Genomic DNA, 21,152 nt, shown 5'->3' on the forward strand with positions numbered 1-21,152 from the left:
TTTAATTGCAACCAATATATTATGCTGGTTTCGACCATAACTTTTACAGTTTCTAAAGACATCAACACATAGCACAGACATTTATAAATAAGAGCTATCTTCTCATCTGTTCAGTTTTATCAACAGTTTCTGCTTTCTAGCCAAGATTCAGTAGCATAGATAATTTAACTGCTTATATGCTGCAAAACTAAATATTGAATGTCTCTCATCGTTCAACACTCAGTTAATTCAAAGTCTTTCATTTTCAAGTCACACAGTATGAAATCAATTTACAAGTGTTTTGTTCCCTGTACTGCTTTCTTCTACAACTGACTGCAAGTGCAAGATTACCCCCTTGTGGTAACACTCAGCTGTACCAAAAATATCACCATGTACCATGTAAATTCTAAGATTTAAACTACAGCCAGTTAATAAAGCCGCAGAAACTAAACACCCAAGCATTTGTCGAGTTCCAAATTTGCCTTCCACAGCAGTGAATGAGCCATTACCTCCAATTTGTGCGGTGCATCATCAGGTAAAGGAACAAAAATGAAGTCTTCAATGCTTTTTGGTTGGTTTGCTGTAGACTTCGAGTTTTGCAGGAGTAAAGCTTGATGTTCTGCTTGAAGTGGAGAGCCTTCAAGGGTGCACCTCTGGTTCTGAAGGAGCTTCTGCAGTTTTCTTTCTTTTCGTATGTCCTTTGCTTTTCGACATGGTGGCTTGCTCAGATCAGCCCCTTTGCCTGTAAGGAAACAAGCAAAGAATTAACACCATTGTGCAAGCAACAAGCAGCCCTCACACGATGACTGAAAAGAAATGGTTAGAACTACCAGTAATTGCACACCGTGCTCTGAGCATAACACAGTCCTCCACATTACACAGCTAGTGATAATACCCTGTGTCAAGGGAAGTTACAATGATTTTTTCCTCTGCAGCTTTCTAATCCAGAGTCAGGAATATGTTTAACAAGTAGTACAAGTAGAATTCCTCTCAAGTTTGTCCTTAATCCCTCGCATAGAACAACAAAAAGCTCCTGTTTAGCACACAATATTATGCTGCCTCGTATCCAAACAGCACCAGGATCAGCTTGAAATACTGAAAGGAAAAAGCACAAAACCAAACCCACAACCACAAAACCTCACTGTCAAATTCATAAAGAATTATTCTACTGCATTAAAAACACAAGCACTATAAAATTAATACTCCACTTAAATCAAGGAGAAAAAGATGCCCGTGGTCCATTCTAACCACAAAATGTGCTGAAAGGACAGTCACCAAATAAATAACCCATTCCCAACCTGCAATCATTTCCCCACATCTCATGATTTTAATTGATACTGATTTTAAACGCATAAATCCAGATTTCTACAAGTTTACAAAAACAAGATTTTTTCCCCCAACACTCAGTTCTTTCACCTTCACACCCTGTTATCAGCCACTCCAGGAAGCAGAGAGAAATGACTATCATACTTCATTCCAGAAGCTGTGTTAAAGCTATATGAAGCTGCTGCATTGCTGGAAACAGTGGTGGAAGAATTCATGAATTTTCAGGGAATACCTGCCTGATACTTGCAGCTGCTGTACAAAGTTCCATACAGAGGGAAAGCTGCACTCACAATTGAATTAGCAGGCAGTTAATCCAGTTAATTCTTATAAAATTGACTCTCGTTCTGTTTTTATTTATTTTACATGCAGTGGTAAATGAGCTGGAGGCCAAAAATAATCCATAACACTAATGATTTCAGGAGAGGAATAATGGAACAAACTAGGCCCACAGAGGGAAGCACAGAATCATATATCTTGCACAGAACAAAAACTGTAACAAATATTATGACAAACTGCTGAAGCAGTATTTTATGCTATTAGCTTGCTCCTGAAATCCATATATTTGCGAAGGACACACTGGCAACTCTTGAAAGATTTAGTGGGAACGTACCCAGAATGGCGAGCTGCTTTCATTTGAAGCATTAAGACAACGTGTTTCCAACTCAGCTAATATTTATGAGAAATGAGGAATAATCCAAATGCAGACTTAACTACGCCTTATCCCACTTCACTCTGCAGGAGGGCTGCAAACTATGTGGAAATCATTTCTTCCTGGAGGCCTAGGAAAATATGGTTAGAGATTCCTTCTCACCAATAACTTTGTGGCCAAAAATGACATCTTCCTTTTGCCCTCTACTTCAAACCTTCCCCATGGACAAGGGCAAGAAGCTGCATCCTTCTGCAGACTGGAAATGGTAAAAGCACTGGTGAAAGGCTCACGATGTGCTTAGGTTCACTTCATCTGCATAGAATTGCAGCCTTCAGAGTCACAGCTTCGTCTATTGCTACCAATACACCACAGAAGTTGTCAAAATACTTCCTACTGGAACCAACTTTCAAGCATCAGTAAAGCTGTAAACCATTCTTCCTAATGCACATACCATGCAGGATGCAATGGCTTCACTTACTCTGGGTATGCCTGTTTTGGTTCATACTAATATACTGAAAAGCAGTATTTTATTTGAAGGATAAAGCACCACTTTATCAGTTTTGTTTTTCCTGGTGCATTTAATCATTGTAAAAGAAAAGAATGGTCACCTGTCTTTTTCCAAAATGTACATTAATCATTTTATTTAAACCCCAAGCACAAGCTCTAGTTAGAGGTACAACTTAAGTTAGAGACCAGAGATGACAGTTTTATGAGAACAAGATAGAAGAAATAGCAACTGGACTAAGGGAAGCAGATTTTACTCCTAAGCCAATGAAAATTATTTGTTAACATCTTGCTAACTGCTTTCTAGGACAAAGCACACTGCATTTGGTTGCAACAAGCCAACAGTTCAGCCCATAGGGAACTGTGATTCAGCTTGGAGAAGAGAAGGCTCCAGGAAGACCTCCTTGTGGCCTTCCAGTACTTGAAGGGAGTGTATAAACAGGAGGGTGAATGGCTGTTTACAAGGGTGGATAGCAATAGGACAAGAGGGAATGGTTTTCAAATGAGACAGGGGAGGTTTAGGCTGAATCTTAGGAGGAAGTTTTTCCACACAGAGGGTGGTGAAGCACTGGAACAGGTTGCCCAAGGAGGCTGTGGATGCCCCATCCCTGCAGGCATTCAAGGCCAGGCTGGATGTGGCTCTGGGCAGCCTGGGCTGCTGGTTGGTGACCTGCACACAGCAGGGGTTGGAACTGGATGAGCACTGTGGGAATCCAGTGTTGTTTCTGCATTAGAATTGTATAACATTATTTTCATTTCATGATCTCCGCTATCATAGTTCTTTTTGGGAGTCCTTCTACTTAACTTGGGAAAGATCTCTGGTAAGCTTACATCACTTATCCTCTAGACGAACCTTCCCAGGAACGCACACTCTGTATAGAAGTGTATAGATGTATATTTTGTCATACACACTGCAAGAATATCCTGCACGAGAGCAAACCAGAGAACAAGTCATGGCCTGCCCGAGGAAGTGCCTGAAGAGACTAGGAAGGCCTGGCATCATCCCCCAGTGCTCTTTGTCTAACGATGACTTTAAAGAAAATCACCATATCAATACGTCAAGAACAACGAGACAGCTTGGAAACAACAGGATGACTGCTGACTGACACCAGATAACAAATTAATTAACAAGTAAATAGCAAATGTCAACCTTCTGATAAGATTGTGAACCTGGAGTACCCAGCCATTGGGGAAACAGGGGAGGGGGGAGGCAAGGGGGAGAAAATAGGGTATAAAGGCTGTCATGTTGTGCCCATAGGCGCTCCTGCTTGCGGGACGCCGTCATTACAATCGCAAATAAATTCTGCTTTTATCAGAGATACCGTCCTGACAAAATTACTTGGATATTTCCAACAACCACTGTGGTCCTTTTCAACCCAGGCCATTCTATGATTTGTAAATGCCACAAGGAGACTTAGGAAAGGGATGGTCATCTCAAAATATAGAGCTACCGTTACCAAAAGTGCAATGAGAACTGCTCAGAATTTACAGGATCCCTAAGACTTCCACAGTGCCACTGTCTCAAGTGCACAACACCAAGATTCTGTTTTGGATATCGACATATAAAAACAGAACAACGAAGGATAACACCTGAACTATAACAAACAACAGGACCCCTACATGTAAGCACTTTCTGCAACCTACAGGTTACATTTTTACCAATGTTTCTGGTTCTCATTTAAAGACTTTCCCTATGTGAGCTATGGAAAACTCTTGAAAACAGTTTATAACTACAATGCTGGCACAAGTCCTCAGGTCTCACCCAGTCCAGTTGTTCCACGTGGGCTCCATGAAAGCTGAAGTGCTGAGAGCATTTCAGAAATAAAGCTAATACCACTTCTGCACCCCTCGGACTTCCTACAGATGAACAAGCAGATTGCACCCGAGCATCCTTACCTCTCGCCTACAGTCTTTGGATATTTGTCTCATTCAGACAAAAATATTCACCAGAAAAGGACAAATATCCTGAGACCATTACAGATGTTAGGCGATCTGACCAGGGATAAACAAGTCAGTGGATGAGTTTATTTAAAATACTCATGATAAATCTGAAGAATGTTACAGCACTTCATCTGCCTTGGGCTCTGTTTCTCATCTCATATCTTCTATAAGCTATAAGTTAGCTAGAAAAACTTTTTAAAACAATGGATGTGCATGCAGACATAAGCAAACGTTTCCCATCTGAAACTGTGCAGAAACAGGCCATTTTTTCCTATAGGACAATGAGCTGTTTATAAAAGAATAAAAATGCAATTAAACAATCTTATTACAGAATAAGTCTACATTTTCCAAGATGAAAACTAAACACCTCTCTATCTGGAAAATTTTGAACTAAGTTTGACCTGGGACACCACCTACTTGAAACAAAAAAACTTCTGATGAATTTCTTATTGCCTTTTAATGAATATTTCTCCTCTATAAGATTAACCCTCCTTTTCTGAAACACTCAGTGAAAACAACGTTTCAAACACCCCTTACCTGCACTGGCAGTGTTTAAAGTTACTCGGTGTTATTAACATAACTGAAGACTGTTTCTCAGCCTTCTCCAAATCAGCTCTCCTTACCTAAGACTGCCACCTGCTGTCCATTCCTACATAGTTTGTTTCCAAAATGAAGTTTACATGACTCAAAACTGATTATTTTAAAAACAAGAGGGGCTTGGAAATTTGCACAGCACAGCTACGTGATCAAACTAAAACACAACCTTGAAGATCCCAGGCAAGCTTCCCAGGAACTTGCATTAGTTCTGTGCTGCACTGCTGGTTTTCTGACCAAGCTTTTCTTTTTGTTCAGGTGCAAAACCACTGCTGAAAACCTGATGCTGTTGCTATGAGTGATGGTTCACATTCTTTTGAAGTGTCAGCCTTAAAAGTAACCAACCCACAGGAAGAGGCAAAGTCTTTTGAAAACAGAAGTACTGTGATGCTCTCATTAAACACCAGCTCAATATAATAGGTGAAAATTAGGAATTAGTATGATGGCCCAATGTATGCAGAAACCACAAAGCATCCAGTTCTCACCAGGATTTCAACCACTTTCAACCATGCTTGTTACTCCACATACAACTGCAATCCAGAAAATACCCTCAATGTCTGAATCATTTTGGACACTGGGCAACACTGAAAACATTACCTGCAAGATGAGACTGCCTCACCTGCAACCCTTGGCCCACAAAGCATTTATAAGATGCACCCACTTCCTTCTCCCGCTCAGGCTGTTACTCAGATGACTTATGCTGACAATAACCCACCTACCTCTTACCACATCCCACAAGAACAGGGCACACAAGAAGCTGTAAGAGTGGCAATCCACAGCACTCTGCATGAATGCCCCAGCAGCAAAACTTCTGTCACAGTCAGAAAGGTTAATGCAGAGGAAGGGCAATACAGGAGTGTAAGAGCAGAGGGACCAGCGCAGAGAAGATGGTATTTCAAAGGAAAAGTAAAGGTGCTCACCCATCCTTGAAGATCTAGGCTTGCAGGAAAGACTCCACACAAAGGAGGGATCTCCAACCAGAGATCCTTACCCCGTGGTAGTGTAAGAACGGGGTTTCAGAGAGGTGCAGCCAGGCTCCAGCCCTTCTGGTCACACAGCTGAACTGCCCTCACCTGTGCTCCCAGGGCTGACCAGGTCCTTTCCCCAGCTGCTCAATCAGCAGTTCAGGCCATGTCTCAACAGTTGCCATACAACTTCCCTGCGTTTTCTTTTTATCCAATGACCCTCAAGGACTTCTCTGCAAGTGCAACAGACAGGGCCACAGCACACAGTATACCAGCTGTGACATTTGGTGTCAACTGTTAAGATGCTCAAGGTTCAAGGTTGCCTTACTTAGTACACACACTTACCATACTTCCTCACAGAAATGTAATTTTAAAGTTCGCAGTAAGAAAAAGGTAGAAATTATTACAATTTTACAGTTTCATATCTGCTTATGACATTGCTTTTTTAAGCCAGTTATCAAAAAATCTAGAACAAGGCAAGCTCCCAAAGTGATGAAAAATCTCAACTAGGAAACAGAAGAACAATATCTGTACTTTTCTTCCCCCGCCCCCAGGAAAGCTATGTAGTTTCCTTAAAGCACACATCATTAGACTGGGTGTATTTCTACTGCCAGTCAGGTCTACAGCAAACAGGCTATGAAAACATTATGCAGCCTTAAGCCAGTTATTAGTGGAGTATAATCATGGGGTGTACACTTTGCATAACAAGACAGCCTACAGATACAAAGAAGTGTAAAAACAATACTTACTCTTATTAGATCTCCAACTGGTTTCCCACTGCTGCACAAGGAAATAATGTTAAGCCTTAACCTGACCCCGCAGCTAGCACTCTTGCAGCACAAACACACCTCAAGGCACTTAAGTCTGAGTAACAGCATCCCCATAGAAGAAAGAGAAAGCTGGATTGTATGTCTTTCTGCACAAGAAAAGTATTCCAAACTGGAAATAGATCCTGATGTCTGATGACATTCAGTCACCTTGACATAAAACTACAATCTACACAGCTTTCAAACATCAGAACTGTCAGTTGTATATAGGTATTTTCAGTAACTATACTGGAAAGCTGAGCATGATGGAAATCAGTGCAACTTCCAGGAAAAACTACAAGAACAAGTAACATGCAGCATCTATCAATACACATGTTATAATTTCATAGATGGGCAAGGGTATACAGAACAAGAAACAACAATTTTCTGAATTACTAAGCAAGATAAAAAAAAAAAAAAAAAAGAAGGACTTTAAAAACCCACAAGTAATGCAAACATGTTCCAATTACTACCAGAAACGTAACTACCTGGCTTTGGTGGTGCATGAACAGTTTTAGTAGAAGATGATGGTTCTCCTGGGACTGCTGCATCTTTATCTCCACGTATCTGAAGAGAAGCCAACTCTGCCTTCTTCACATTCACCTCTTCTTTTGTTTCTCCTTTGTCCTCATCTTCCTCCTCCACTCTGTCTGTGTGATCCTCATTTAAGGGAGTCAGTTCAGCCTCGCTGACATGAGATTCACTTCTATGTACAAAACCATATGAGACTGCATCCTCTACATGGGAATCCATCGGCTCTTCTGTAAACAATTACAAATTGCATGAGTTGACTTACTGCTGTGTAACCACAACTCACACCCTGCACCATCAACATCGAGATCAACTTATTTCCAATTTTGCAGCTGTTTTCCAACAGATCTGGAATAGTCCAAAAACAGAAAGCTTTTTTGCCATCTTACTAGCATTATCTTACAAATAAGAGATTCATTTTTTCCCAATAAAATTGGGTGGTCTCCACTAATTTCACACTACAAGTCCTTTCAGAAGAGGGAAATTAGGCCTCAGAACTGACACGACAGGTTCCACCACAATTGAAAGTGTCTGGTTTTGGTGTTGGATAAGCAAAGTGTCACCTCTCAGTCACTTGGAGGAAAAACCCTTCTTCCTGTTTCTGCTTCCTTTTCACTGCCCTGCTTGGTCATCTCCCGATTATCACTTTTATGATAGCTAATAACAGCCTGATTCTCTACAGCATCAGCTACAAAGCAAGCTTGTGTCTAGATGTAAAACTGGAAATACACTGGTACATGCCAAAAGCAATGGAATATCCTCCAGTAGAGCAAGGCAGCTGCCACAATTTGTTCTCTACACTGCATTGTGCCCCTGATTCAAAATACTGTAAAGACATAACCTAGTCAGGCCTTTACAAAGGGGACTGCATGCAGAAAACAAAAACAACAAATCACACTGATGCCATTCAATCAGTCAGTCAGCAACTTGATCCTCATTTCAAACACCTGCCTTGCTTTTTCCAAATCTAGGAGTTTCTTACCTTCACTCACTGCTTTTGAAACATCTCCTTTCGAAATGAACTTCAACATTTTCTTCAGAACTTTCTTGTGAGATTTGGAGGTCTGAAAACGCAGTGCCTGGCACCTTCAAAAGAGTTATGACTGCTTCATATATTTCTTCAAAATACAAGGAAATTTATGAAGTGATAAGTGGCCAAATAGCTTATCAACAGTCTTGATTTGATCATATTATGCTCTCCTGTTCTCCATTATATCATTATTATAGCAATACACACACATTCAATAATCACAGAAGTATACCACTGTGACCTGAAGCACTACAGAAAGAAAAGTTCTCCCTAGGAGGACAATACAGTAGAAATTTTTAACTTAGTTATCTATAGACACAACATTGAATCTAACCACTAGTGGCAGAAAAGCATACCTAGAATCATTTATACCTATTCAATTGACAGCCTCCCTTATTTGGGCTACTAAAGCAGTTTTGGAGAGACAGGCATTCTGGTTCACCTGCACCACCAAACAAAACAGCAGTCATTGAACTCTTGCCTTGGACTGCAATGCAAAACAAAAGGGAAGGGTACAGACTGCATTCAGGAAAACATTACAAAGCCAATGACAACATCACAGAGTTACCAATGTGCCTGCGCAGAAACTCAATGGAATATACTTGGTATAACGAAGAGTAGATGAATTTAAGTCCTGTGTGTTTAAGCCAATGAGCATAATGGTTGCACACACTTTAAATGCTCAAACCACATACAGTACCATAAGCCAACTCTCTTACCTTATTGTGTATTGAGGACAACATGTTTGATTCATGATAGGTTTGTAGACGTATTTTCCACTTCTAAAAATAATAAATACTGTTTTCATCATCGTTTATCTTACAATATTAATGTTAACCAACATTTAAGTAACAACAAAATCTAATAGTATCAAAAGCTGAAGAGGAAGCTCCACAGCTTCTTGCCATTATATCAACATATTACCCATCCAGAATAAATACATTTTCATTAATGAAAGTTCACCAGAGAGCACAACTTAAAAAAGCATGTTGCATCTAGAGCGCTTTCTATGTATCAGAATAATACCCTAGATTCTCCAGCACATTCCCCCCTGAACATCCTCACTTATTCCCAAGAAGTGCAAGCAGCTGACAAGAACTGCCTGTACACTGTCACAGAATGGAAAGTGGAGCAACAGTAGCAGAGTAGCCAAGTCCCAGGCTGCAGCAAACAAGGATATGCTCAAACACAGCACCCACAGACACAGAAACAAAGGAAATTGCTTACTCTTGGAAAGTCTCTGTTAGGCAGGGTTCTCCAGTAAGATCCCCTCACCCCCACCGCCAGCCCTTAAATGAGGTCTGGGAGGGGGGTGGATGCTGGCTCCAGCCTTTCCAGTCACTCAGCTGCATTGCATGCACCTGAGCTGCCCTGGGTTGGCCCTGCCTTCCACCAAGTGTTCAGTCACTGCTTCAAGCTGTGACTTTGTGTTTCCACTACACTCCTCTTGCACACATACTCTTTCATTTCTGCTTCTTATTCTGCAAGCATAAGCTCCAGTAATGACAACAAAATATCTACCCACATACCCCTAAAAACAGACCTTAGGAAAAGTAGCATTTTCTGTGGTCAAGGGATTCTATTAGAAAAGGAGACCAAAAGGAGAATGAATTTAAGCTGGTGATGTTTTGGTATCATTTTATACTTACCTTCGCCATCCTCTATCTATGAGGTCCTGGTAATCTTGAACCGTCATTGAATGTGCCCACATACCTGAAGGAAACAGTAACACGCTCGATTGGCAACAACAACTACAATTCAACACAAGATGTAACAAGTTCTACAGAAGTTACATAAAACTACACAGCTAACAGGACACCAACAGATGTCTCTCAAGGACATGGCTACATGTGAATCTCATCAGTGATTAAAAGACAGCAACAAGTTTTCCTCTCCTCCCATTTCTTCCCCCGGGGCTGCCCAAACATACACACTTTAAGCTGCCAGCCTCGCCGTGAAGACAAGCTGCCTTTCTCTAAGGAAATCACCTGCGAAACACGAGGTTTTAGCCGTCTTAAGCACAGCCATGCCTAAGCAAGCAGGCTCACCTCAGTTACTCAAAGAGTACAACAACCTGTAACTTCTGCAGGCAGCAACCAAACACCAGCACCTGACGCGCTTGGGTCACATTTGGGTCAGGAGCCGAGCATTACTACCAGCGTGTAAGAGCTGGACGCGGCCCTGTCGGGGCACTCGTGCCCCAGGCAGAGCACGGAGCCGCAGAGACGGCCCTCCCTCAAAGCGGCCCCCTCAGAGCCCGGCTCGCTCCCCGCCCGCCCGGCCCGCACCGTGGGAGAGGTTGCCGCTCTCGTTCTTGCAGTAGCCGCAGCGGTACCCGTCCTCTCCCCCGAAGTACTCGACGATCGTCGGCGAGCTGCCGGCCGCCGCCATGTTCCCCGGCTCAGAGCAGCTCCCCGCCGCTCGCCGCCTCACACCGCGCTCCGCGCCGGCCGGAAGCGGCCGCCGCCGCCATCTTTGCTGCGGGCACGGCGCGGGCGGAGCCCGCCGGAAGGAGCAACTCCGCCATCTTCACCGCGCTTCCCCACGCAGACCGCCGAACTCCTCCATCTTTAGTGAGGGCGGCCGCGATCCCACAGCGGCGCGGCTCCCGGCACCGGCCCCGTCCCGCTTCCCCCCGCTCACCGGCGGAGACTTTCCCCTGCGCCGACGCGCAGTAGCCGCAGCGGTAGCCCTCCTTCCAGCCGCGGTACTCCACCACGGCGCGGCGCATGGCGGCCCGGTCCCGCCCGGAGCGCCGCCCCGCCCGCCTCAGCGCTACCGCCAGTCCCTGAGCGCGTTTTATCACCGCAATCAGCTTAAAGTACCCCGATGTTTGAATAAAAATAAATTTAATATTGCAATATATACAGATAAAATCTTAATTCAAGAATACATTTTTAAGTATCTTTCTTTAAGGCACCTAGAGGGGGAAAAAAGAAGAAAGTATTAATTAAGATATAGAACTTACCACAGAGATAATACAGTAATTCAGTGCTATTGTTTAAAGGATGTGGGAGGGAACCAGACAGGTTAAGCCCTTCTCAGACTACTCTTAACCAGCTCAGCTGTCGGCATGTTAGAAGAAACACTACAGGAACTGCAGTGATTCTTCACAGCATAACATTTCAGGAATGTAATTCAATATAACATTCCACAATTGAACTACCATCACCTATGAACTTGTCAGTTAATTACCATATAGAAATTATACGACCCAGGAAGAGATCAAGAATGTAAAAAGCCATGATGTCACTCAATTACCCAGCTTGAAGTGCTTTTACATACATCTCCCTGCAATTCCTCACATGCATAAAGACCTCAGCACTGTATCTTTTGGGTCTAAGTATCCACGCTTGGGGTCTAAGTATCCACGCTTGGGGTCTAAGTATCCACCCTTGGGGTCTAAGTATCCACCCTTGGGGTCTAAGTATCCACCCTTGGGGTCTAAGTATCCACCCTTGGGGTCTAAGTATCCACCCTTGGGGTCTAAGTATCCACCCTTGGGGTCTAAGTATCCACCCTTGGGGTCTAAGTATCCACCCTTGGGGTCTAAGTATCCACCCTTGGGGTCTAAGTATCCACCCTTGGGGTCTAAGTATCCACCCTTGGGGTCTAAGTATCCACCCTTGGGGTCTAAGTATCCACCCTTGGGGTCTAAGTATCCACCCTTGGGGTCTAAGTATCCACCCTTGGGGTCTAAGTATCCACCCTTGGGGTCTAAGTATCCACCCTTGGGGTCCTTACCCGAACAATTAAGCTGTCTCCATTTCATCTTCAATGCTATCAGGAGGGCTGATCATCGGTTCTGTTATTTCATATGTTTCTACAATTTCCTAATTAGAAGTGACAGAAAAGTATGTCAGTTACAGGGCTGAACTATTTAAATACAACTGCAGTTATCAACAGGTGTAAATGAAGTTTCTCATATTAAAGCACTATTTTGAATGCCTGTTCTGAACATTCTGAGGAGAAAATTTTATCTAAGAAACTTTTTATTAAAAAAAACAGAACAGTGAGGAAAAATGTACTTCCCCACTAGGAGCAAATATCATGTATAAGGGGAAATAACAGATTATGTGATTATGCAGTCCTCAGAAAGTAGTAAAAAAAAAAAGCCATTAAAGTCAAAAGCACTTAAACTGGCAGGGCTTCATGGGTTAAAGATGGAACTGCCATCCACTTCTCCATCTTCTTGGGGTTAAAAACATTCATCAGATTTGTGGTTGTTCTTGAATCCATGGAATTAAATGCAGTAATATATGAAACAGTAATAATCGTATATGAACATTCATCCTCATTGGAGTACGTAAGAACACAGCTCTCAGGTATTCTTAAACTTCAGGGAAAATAAATGAATCAAAGTTATCAAGTATTATACCCTCCATTCTTCATGGCTCAGGGAGATGACAACTTGGTTCTGTGCTCGAGCACTGTAGTCATCATTTTTTTCTTCGTTCTGTACAGGCTCTGTTCAAAATATTGTATTTTCATTATCTTTACAGTGGCCTTCAGGAACACAAAAGCTTCACAAACATCAATATCACTAACATGTACTCTACTAAATTCCTCTCTTACAATAGCCTGTACTACCTGCTGCCTAAGGAAATTTCTCTAGCCTTACTTCCTCCAGATTCCCAGAAGGGTCTGGGTGTTTTTATCAAATCTCACCAAGTCTTAATCCCATCGATACCCTGTGAGAATGAGAATTGGAGACCCCATTCGTACCGTTTCCTTTCCAACTGTTTTAAAGCTGCAGCACTTCTTGTCTTGGATAAACAAAGGAAAACAAGTATTTTCCTCAAAACATAGCAGTACACACATACTTATCAAGCAAAATATCACTTTGAAGGTAAGAGAATAACTTTTTATTACTGGTAATTTGTGCAAGTCATCATAACAGGTTTTCCATATTTCTACATTTAAAAGTCTCAAACTTTTCAATTAGTCTTATAAATCTCTTTGTGCCTTCAGTTACATTCACTGCTTACCCCTTAATTTCTGCTCTTTCAGCTACACATCTGTAAAGCTTTGTGAACACATTAAGATACAGCTACTTTTCAATGTTATGACAATAAAAACAGTTTTTTAAAGCTAGATTTACATACCTATTACTGGCAATTTATCATCATCCAGCTTTAATCTTGCTAAACCATCCTAAAGACAGAGGATTGAAGATTTCAGATGTTATAATGCAGTGATATACATAAATAGTCACTACTACAACATTACATCATCATAAACATACATTAATAATCCTAATTAGCAAGAAATAGCAATATATTTAATTACTGTGCTTACAAAGGCAAATGCATTAAGTGCAGTAAATATTGACATGTAATAATTCTTCAATACTAACATATGCATGCTTGAACTCTTTTTTGAAAAGATGAATAGCAAACATTTAACCATTGTGAAACTTGCTGTAATAGCAAGAAATATCAGTACAAAAATAGTCTATTTTCTGTTTTATTCCATTTCCAAAATATCAGAGTGTTTGTGGAAACCTAATCAGGAATTCTAATATTTAAATCCTACTATTTCAATATCACATAAAAACAAGAAATCAAGATTTCCATGTAATTCCAGCAACTCAAGTGAGATTTCAAGAACTTGTCTTGCCTTACCCTTACTATGAAGGACACATGGAAGATGTTTTCCACAGTGCGTGCAAAGGAGTTTGGATCAACCACAAGATCAAAGAAGAAAATAGGAGTACGAGCTGGCAATGTCAAAATGGTTTAGTTAAAAACAACAACAATAAAAAACAAACAAACAGGTGATACCTGTAGAACTAATACACAAACACAAGTTAACAGCACTACTCACTCTAAAAATTAAGGCAGTGCTTACAGTGACTTAGCTATAATGCTGACTTCACAACTGCACACATGCAGAAAAAAGCTTCCAGAGAATACTTCATTCCACCTTTTGGCCCACGTATACACACACGTGTGTACAGAACACTTTGTAGGTACACCACTATTTGATTTACCTCTTAAAAACAAAGACACAGTTTAAACTGACTTTGCCATCAAACAGGTTGTGGAACCTGTTTCAAGAGCTGGATGTGGTCCTGGGCACCAGCTCCAGATGGCTTTACATCAGCAAGGCTTGGACTAGATGACCTCTACACGTCCCCTTCATCTCAACCTTTCTTTGACTAAAATGAAGCCTCAACCAATCAGATTTCATAAAGAATACACAGTCAGTACACGACCTTCGGAATAAACATTTCTACACATCAACTTCACCTCATTTTGCTTCTGTAGTTTAACAGCTCTTAACCGTGGAAGATAAGAGCACTCAGTCTCAAACTGATGCTGTAAAAGCTAAACTGAGCCAGACTTACGATCATTTCTGAAATGAGTCTGTAACAACCTCAAGATCCTCTCCACTTCTTTCGCTGTAGCTTCTTGATGAGACTCCTCCATTTTTTTTAACTGTTATAAGACAAGAATATGAAACTGACCTTTTAGGAACTCATTATGTAACAGATAGCATTTTCTCTATGTCACACATACAGCTACAGAAGCTCATGCAAGCATCTGAAAACTTACAAAGGGATTTAGGAATGAATTCCCATTGTACAGTATAAGCAGTGAACTTTCAGTTGATATGTTTTCAGCCTCTCCTGTCAGAGTCAGAGCAAATAAGTTGATTTGAACTTGTCTTGGTCTCTTTGGATGATTACTGTCCCAGGCATTTCAGCTTGGAATATGGCCAACCATGCAAATGAATTGGCTGGCAAACAGAATACCGATTATTTCCTTTTTTTTTTTTTTTTTTTTTTTTTTTTTTTTTTTTTAAATTCAATCAATTCAACCTCCTTCCTCTTGGAGAATTACCAACATCTTAGGAAGACACTAAAGAGTCTAAGAAAAACATTTCATAAATATACTATAAGATCTGCAAAATCACAGTAAGCTGGAAATTCTCACTCTTCATGAGACGTTTGTTAACATCCTTCTCTCTGAAAACTGAGCAAAAAAGAAAACCTCTCCATTCTCTGCTGTATTTTGACACAGTTCTGTGGGTACAACTGGGCATTTGATACCTCTCCATAAGCAGTAATGCCATACAAGCTCCATTGGTCTTTTTATGGTTTTGGAAGATCTGTCAGTCACTCACTGTAGATATTTCTTACATTTATACAATGTTTTGAAAGACCATTCTTGGAAGTGAACGTTTGACAAAAACTAGAAACTAGCAGGGAAAAATGAAAATAGACAAACAGTCCATAAATCCTACTTCATTCCACTCAGTTAATGAAGTGCTGTAGTCCACACAAAACAAATTAGGAGGCATAATAGTAAAGTCTGAATCTTTTAGTGCTATACAGGTAAGAGCTACAAAATAATAACAAAAAGATTTCTATGTCATTTGAAATTATTCTCTTATAACAAGTCATTAACAAAGACAGCAGTGCACAAACCTGAGCAGGCATTGCCCGCTTTCCTTCCCCTCCTGGAGCCTTTCTCTGCCTCTCAATCCGTTGCCTGGGCATGGGAGGTTCAGACTTGAAAGACCCCAACCTAAGCAGAATAAAAAGAACATATATATGTGTATGAGAATTGCTGAATCACAGCCTGAACCACTGATTGAGCACCTGGGGAAAGGACCTGGTCAGCCCTGGGAGCACAGGTGAAGGCAATTCTACTTTATGACCAGGAGTGGAGCCTGGCTGCACCTCTCTTAGACCTCGTTTAAGGGCTGACTTGAGATTAAACTCAACTCAAGTCCAGGGCATTAAAGGTAATTAATCAGAATTAAAACCACTTAGGGTTGTTAGCTTGTGCTGCAATAAACTTACATGTAATGAAAAGAAGGTGCTCTCCTGAAGTACTTTTCTGCTTCTTCTCCCAGCTTATACCAGGCGCTGCTAGGTAAATAGCCACCTGACGTGTTCTCAGAATCGCTATCGTTTCCCTCTGTTTCCGTGCGATTTATGCCCATGAATGTCAGCTTCAAAAGGCAAAAGAAAACTGCAGTGAGAATTCTCATCAAGAAAGACTAGCAGACAGACCAATGGTGAAAAACTGTATTGGTGTCTGTCCTACTAGATTTCTATTTAATGTCACAGTATAGCAAAAGAAATTTGATTTTCCTGAAGGCTCAATCAATACAGAAAAAGCACAGACTCGTAACTTACACAGGCAAGTCATGCTGTATCTAAACAGAGGATTTAACATCAGATATTTTCATCTACTTTAGATGACAAAATCCAGAATCAGTGTTTTGCAGTGAATCAATTTCATATAGAAATGAATGAGCTGTAGTTGTCTAAACCACTGTATGGAAAAACCATGGGGTGGACGGTAAGAAAATGCACCCAAAATTTAAATTTCATTTCAAGAGATCTTAAGCTTCAAATACGAATCAATCTAGCATTTCCAGACACTTCACTAGACCCAAAGAATTGCATTTTTCCCCCTTCAACAAACTTCTCTTTCTTACATTACAAATGACAGCAGACACTGTAGAATACACACAGCCTCTTATGTTTTTCATTGCTTAGATTATCATCACTCCTAGACAAAGGTCACATGAGTTTCTGCCCTCTAATTATCAGTGGAACAAAAATGGAGCACAGTGCTTATCCAGTCAATGGAATCAAGAACAAGAGTTGACTCCTGCCATAACCCTACTGGTTGCAGCAGCAACTCCCCATAAGCTTTCAGCTAATAGTGATTGTGAGCCCCACTATTTCAATAGCTGCATTGATAAAAGACTCACTGATTTCTGTAAGGAGCTAACATGGTACATCTCCACTTACACATAGTATTTTTGTTTCCAGTAATCACTACACAGCATCAGTAATGCAATGAAAAACTATGGGTAAATAAAACCAATCATTAACAGTCTTTAAATTACGTATGGAGCAGGAATGCATTTTGCACTAGATCTCAGTTTCTGACCACCACATAGCTCCAGGAAGCCTATCATTCCAAATATCATACAACAGCTTATTTGGCCCAACCTTACATCCCCCAGTCCTTCCCCAGGAATCAGCTTTAATAAAGAATTGAAAACTGGGGGGGAAGGGGGAAAGAGTCTGCTTCAGTGGTATCGTAAAGCCACTCTTCCATCTGGCCACTGCAAAAAAAACAGATAAACTGACATCTCTAAAAACATCTGAATAATACACGTGGAACCTTGAGAACTCCATTCAAAAACACATAAAGCAGCAGACTAGATAAAGAAACTGCTTAGGGTGAACCAAGAGAACGCTGTCTATCAAAGAAAGCGTTTAAGACAACCCTAAAAGCATGCACTACTAAACTATGACAAAGCAGCAGCAGTACAACAATGGGGAGAGGGAAATGCCTACATTTGAGAGTTAAGATTCTCACCTACACAGATTGGAAATGCTGAACCCACTGTTTAAAGCAATTAGCAAAACTAACCAGAACATTAATCAAGGAAATTCAGAGGAAAACAGTTATGTCCCATCAGAACTGGCAGGTGCTGCCTGACAATCTCAGGCTTTTCTTTTATGAGTCTATAAAAAGAAAAAAATAGGGCAAAGCCAAAGTCTGGAACTTACCAAATCTTCTGCAAATGTTAGTGAATCAAACGTTGTGATCTCTGAGCGCAACTCATTGGCTTTCTCCTTTCCTAGATTTGATGCCAAGACAAGAAATTGGGCATCCAATGCAGCTTCTCGTGCACGGGAAACTGTTACAGAAGAAAAAGACTGTGTGTTAGCAATACACAGTTGTCAAAAACCAAATTCAGCATACAGGGGATCCTCAGCGTGGAGCTTTGTAAACCATTCTATTGCAATGACCTCTAACACAATTACTTACATAATACTGCCATTTCCATTAGAAAAGGGAAAAGGAGAGGATGGCTGAACAAGGGCAAGCACAGAGAACCAACGTGTCATCTTGTAACAATGAAAAATGCATTTCATTCAACATTTGAGGTCTTTTTCCCCTCCAAGTGAAACAAACCCATCTACAATTATATCTTTTGGGTATTACTTCCATCCTACATAGTCAAGATAAAGCACGAAGCATTTCTAAGCACAAACAAACATTACTGTAATTAGATTTTCTTCTCATAACACCTTATTCAAACAATTCCTCTTTAGCTTAACATTATGTTTTAATATTTCTGATAAAGTACTTGGATGTCAGCTTCATTCATTTGCCCTTCTTTGTTTATTAGAGTATCATCTCCTCACATTTGGCTGTTAATCCATCATCTCTGACAAGGACTACAGAATTTGTTACCTCCAGTGAACAGTTGATTGGCTTCCTCCAAAGCTTCCGTCAGCCTGTTGCTTTTGGAACTCAGCATATCCTCACGATTTTCTAGGGGAAAGGACACAAATGAAATCCTAAATTATGTAAATATAGAAGTATCAATACATACATACACACACCTTAATCAAAACTGTCCTGTTCACGCATCACATCTTACTGAAGTTGTGTTAATTACACACATCCCATGAGTTTTACTGCAAAGCTCAAAATTGATAGATCCCAGGTTCCTCTTAGCTGCAGCTAAACGCCCATATCTGTGCCAAAGCAGCCACTAAATACTGCTGGGGTCTCTGTGTTGCTCACCTCATCCATTTCAACTAAGGACTTCAGGAAACAAAGGGATAAAAAACAAAGGCAAAAAGATACATGCTTGGTGATTTCTGAATGTCACCAGGTCAAACACACTTATATTTGAGGTATACACATGATTTAACAAGGCTTTCAGATGTGCAGTTCTTAGTTACTGCCATTCTTTTAGTGCACTGGCATAGACAGCACTGTTGTTTTTTCTTAAGCACAGACTGACCCATCCATAAACCATGCTGTATTCTTTTATAACAGCTCTACACATTCAGCCTGCAGGAAGCAATAAGCACTAGACCTCGCTAAGTTTGGCACTGCTTACTAAACCAAATGCCTCACTGAGAAAAGCAACACAGTGCAAACCTCTGTGGAGGAAGCAGAAACACAGGCAATTATCTGGAGAGCTGCTCATAGAATCACTTCAGCTGGCAGGGCACCTTAAAGGCCATCTGGTCCAACCCTCTGCAGTGCACAGGGATACCCACAGCCCCATCAGGTGCTCACTGCTCCATCCCCTCATTCTGGCTGTCTGCAAGGCTCAAACACCACCACCTCCCTGGGCACCCCATACAGCGCCTCAACACCCTTATCATAAATATCTTCTTCATTATATCCACTCTAAATCATGGAATCACTCAGGTTAGAAAAGATCTTAAAGATCATTGAGTGTAACCGCGACCTAACCATGCCACCCTAACTCTAACAACTGTCTGCTAAATCACTGAGCACCACATCCAAACGGTTTTTAAACACATCCAGGGATGGTGACTCAACCACCTCCCTGTGCAGCCCATTCCAATGCTTAACAACCCTTCCTGTAAAGAAGTTTTCCTTGATATCCAACCTAAACTTACCCTGGTGCAACTTGAGGCCATTTCCCCTCGTCCTGTCACCACTGAGAAGAGACCAACCCCACTCTCACTGTAGGCACCTTTCAGATATTGGAAGACAGCAATAAGGTCTCCCCACAGCCTCCTTTTCCCCAGACTAAACAGCCCCAGTCCCTCCTGTCTCTCCCCATAGGCCATATTCTCCAAGCCCTTCACCAGCCTTGTTGCCCAACTTTGGACCTGCTCCAGCACCTCCATGTCCTTTCTGTACTGAGGTGCCCAAAACTGAACACAGCACTCGAGGTGAGGCCTCACCAGTGCCGATTACTTCCCTAGTCCTGCTCACCACAGCATTCCTGATCCAAGCCAGGATGCCATTGGCCTTCTCGGCCACCTGGGCTCATACTCAGTACTGTCCATTAGCACAACAAGGTCCCTTTCCGTCAGGCAGCTCTCCAGCCACTCCCCCCCAATCCCGTAGGGTTTCCTGGGGTTGCTGTGACCTTCCGCACAGCCCCAGCTCAGCCTGTCCTCGCAGGCAGGGGTTCCACCCCTCTGCTCACTTCTGTGCCCCTGCTCTGCACTGCGCTCCAACAGCTCCGCGTCCCTCCCGCACTGAGCGCAGCCCATCCGGACGCAGCGCTCCAGGTGAGCCGTCCCAGCACGGAGCAGAGGGGCGGAAGCACCTGCCGGCCTGGCTCACGGCTCACATCCCCCGGCCCCGCCTCACGCTGCACGCTGCAGATGAGCTCTCGGTACTGGTTGCGGATCATCCTCCTGCTGCGCTCATCGCCGCCGCCTTCGGAGCTCCCCGGCGGCCGCGGCCTCTCGCTCTCCGGCTCCTCTCCGTCGTCCTCGTCCTCCTCTTCATCCTCCTCGTCTCCTTTCTCGGAGGCGGGCGGGCGGCCGAGGCTCGCCGCGAGCCGCCGCCGCCTGCGCTGCGAGACGGAGCCGTTGCGAGAGGCGGACGGCAGCGAGAGGCGGCCGCGGGCAGAGCCGGAACTCCGCGGGGAGAAGGAATCGCCGCTTGCATCCGACTCGGCCATCGCTGCCGGGGCTCGGGCCCGCGCGGCCGCCGTAGGAGAAGCGGGCGGGGCTGAACCGCTCTCGCCCGGCGCAGCGGCGGGGCGGCGCCTGCCCTGAGTTGGCGGGGCCGGGAGTTGCGGGGTTGTGGTTGGGGCTGGGGCTGCGCTGCGCTTCCCTGCCGCCCACCGCGCTTCTGTCCCTCGGCGGGACGGAGCTCGAAGCCGGCCTGAGCCCGTTCGCTGATCAAACCGCCCGTAGCGGTTATTTCCGGTGAATGCCGCCCGCAGCGCGTGTCATCATCCGCTACAACGGGTGAACCGGGAGAGGGCGCAGATGCGCCGCAGTCCAACAGCCCGCGCACCTCCTGCCTTAATGAAGGTGCTCGCTCCTGCCTTAATAA

At 42.8% G+C, this 21,152-nt stretch overlaps 2 protein-coding genes across 2 annotated transcripts in view; both read right to left on the minus strand.

Moving 5' to 3' along the window:
• ATE1 (arginyltransferase 1) overlaps nt 1–10,716 on the minus strand; it is a gene marked incomplete at both ends in the record, with an annotated part of 68,537 nt that extends 57,821 nt beyond the window's left edge. The window contains 6 exons of the mRNA XM_079535216.1: nt 489–721; nt 7,253–7,525; nt 8,278–8,381; nt 9,045–9,107; nt 9,975–10,038; nt 10,614–10,716. Of these exons, the coding sequence (XP_079391342.1) occupies nt 489–721; nt 7,253–7,525; nt 8,278–8,381; nt 9,045–9,107; nt 9,975–10,038; nt 10,614–10,716 (840 nt within the window). The remainder of the gene's footprint in view (nt 1–488; nt 722–7,252; nt 7,526–8,277; nt 8,382–9,044; nt 9,108–9,974; nt 10,039–10,613) is intronic.
• A 1,352-nt stretch (nt 10,717–12,068) lies between these two features.
• NSMCE4A (NSE4 homolog A, SMC5-SMC6 complex component) lies at nt 12,069–20,772 on the minus strand (the record flags this gene model as incomplete). Its single annotated transcript, XM_079535645.1, has 10 exons — nt 12,069–12,158; nt 12,704–12,792; nt 13,431–13,479; nt 13,950–14,044; nt 14,675–14,765; nt 15,758–15,857; nt 16,136–16,287; nt 17,870–18,000; nt 18,561–18,641; nt 20,457–20,772. The coding sequence occupies 10 exons, from the start codon at nt 20,770–20,772 to the stop codon at nt 12,078–12,080; spliced, it is 1,185 nt and encodes a 394-aa protein (XP_079391771.1). The 3' UTR covers nt 12,069–12,077.
• Between the last annotated feature and the right edge of the window lie 380 nt (nt 20,773–21,152).

The sequence above is a fragment of the Tetrao urogallus genome, assembly GCF_951394365.1.
Source record: "Tetrao urogallus genome assembly, chromosome: 5".
Classification (NCBI taxonomy): Eukaryota; Metazoa; Chordata; class Aves; order Galliformes; family Phasianidae; genus Tetrao; species Tetrao urogallus.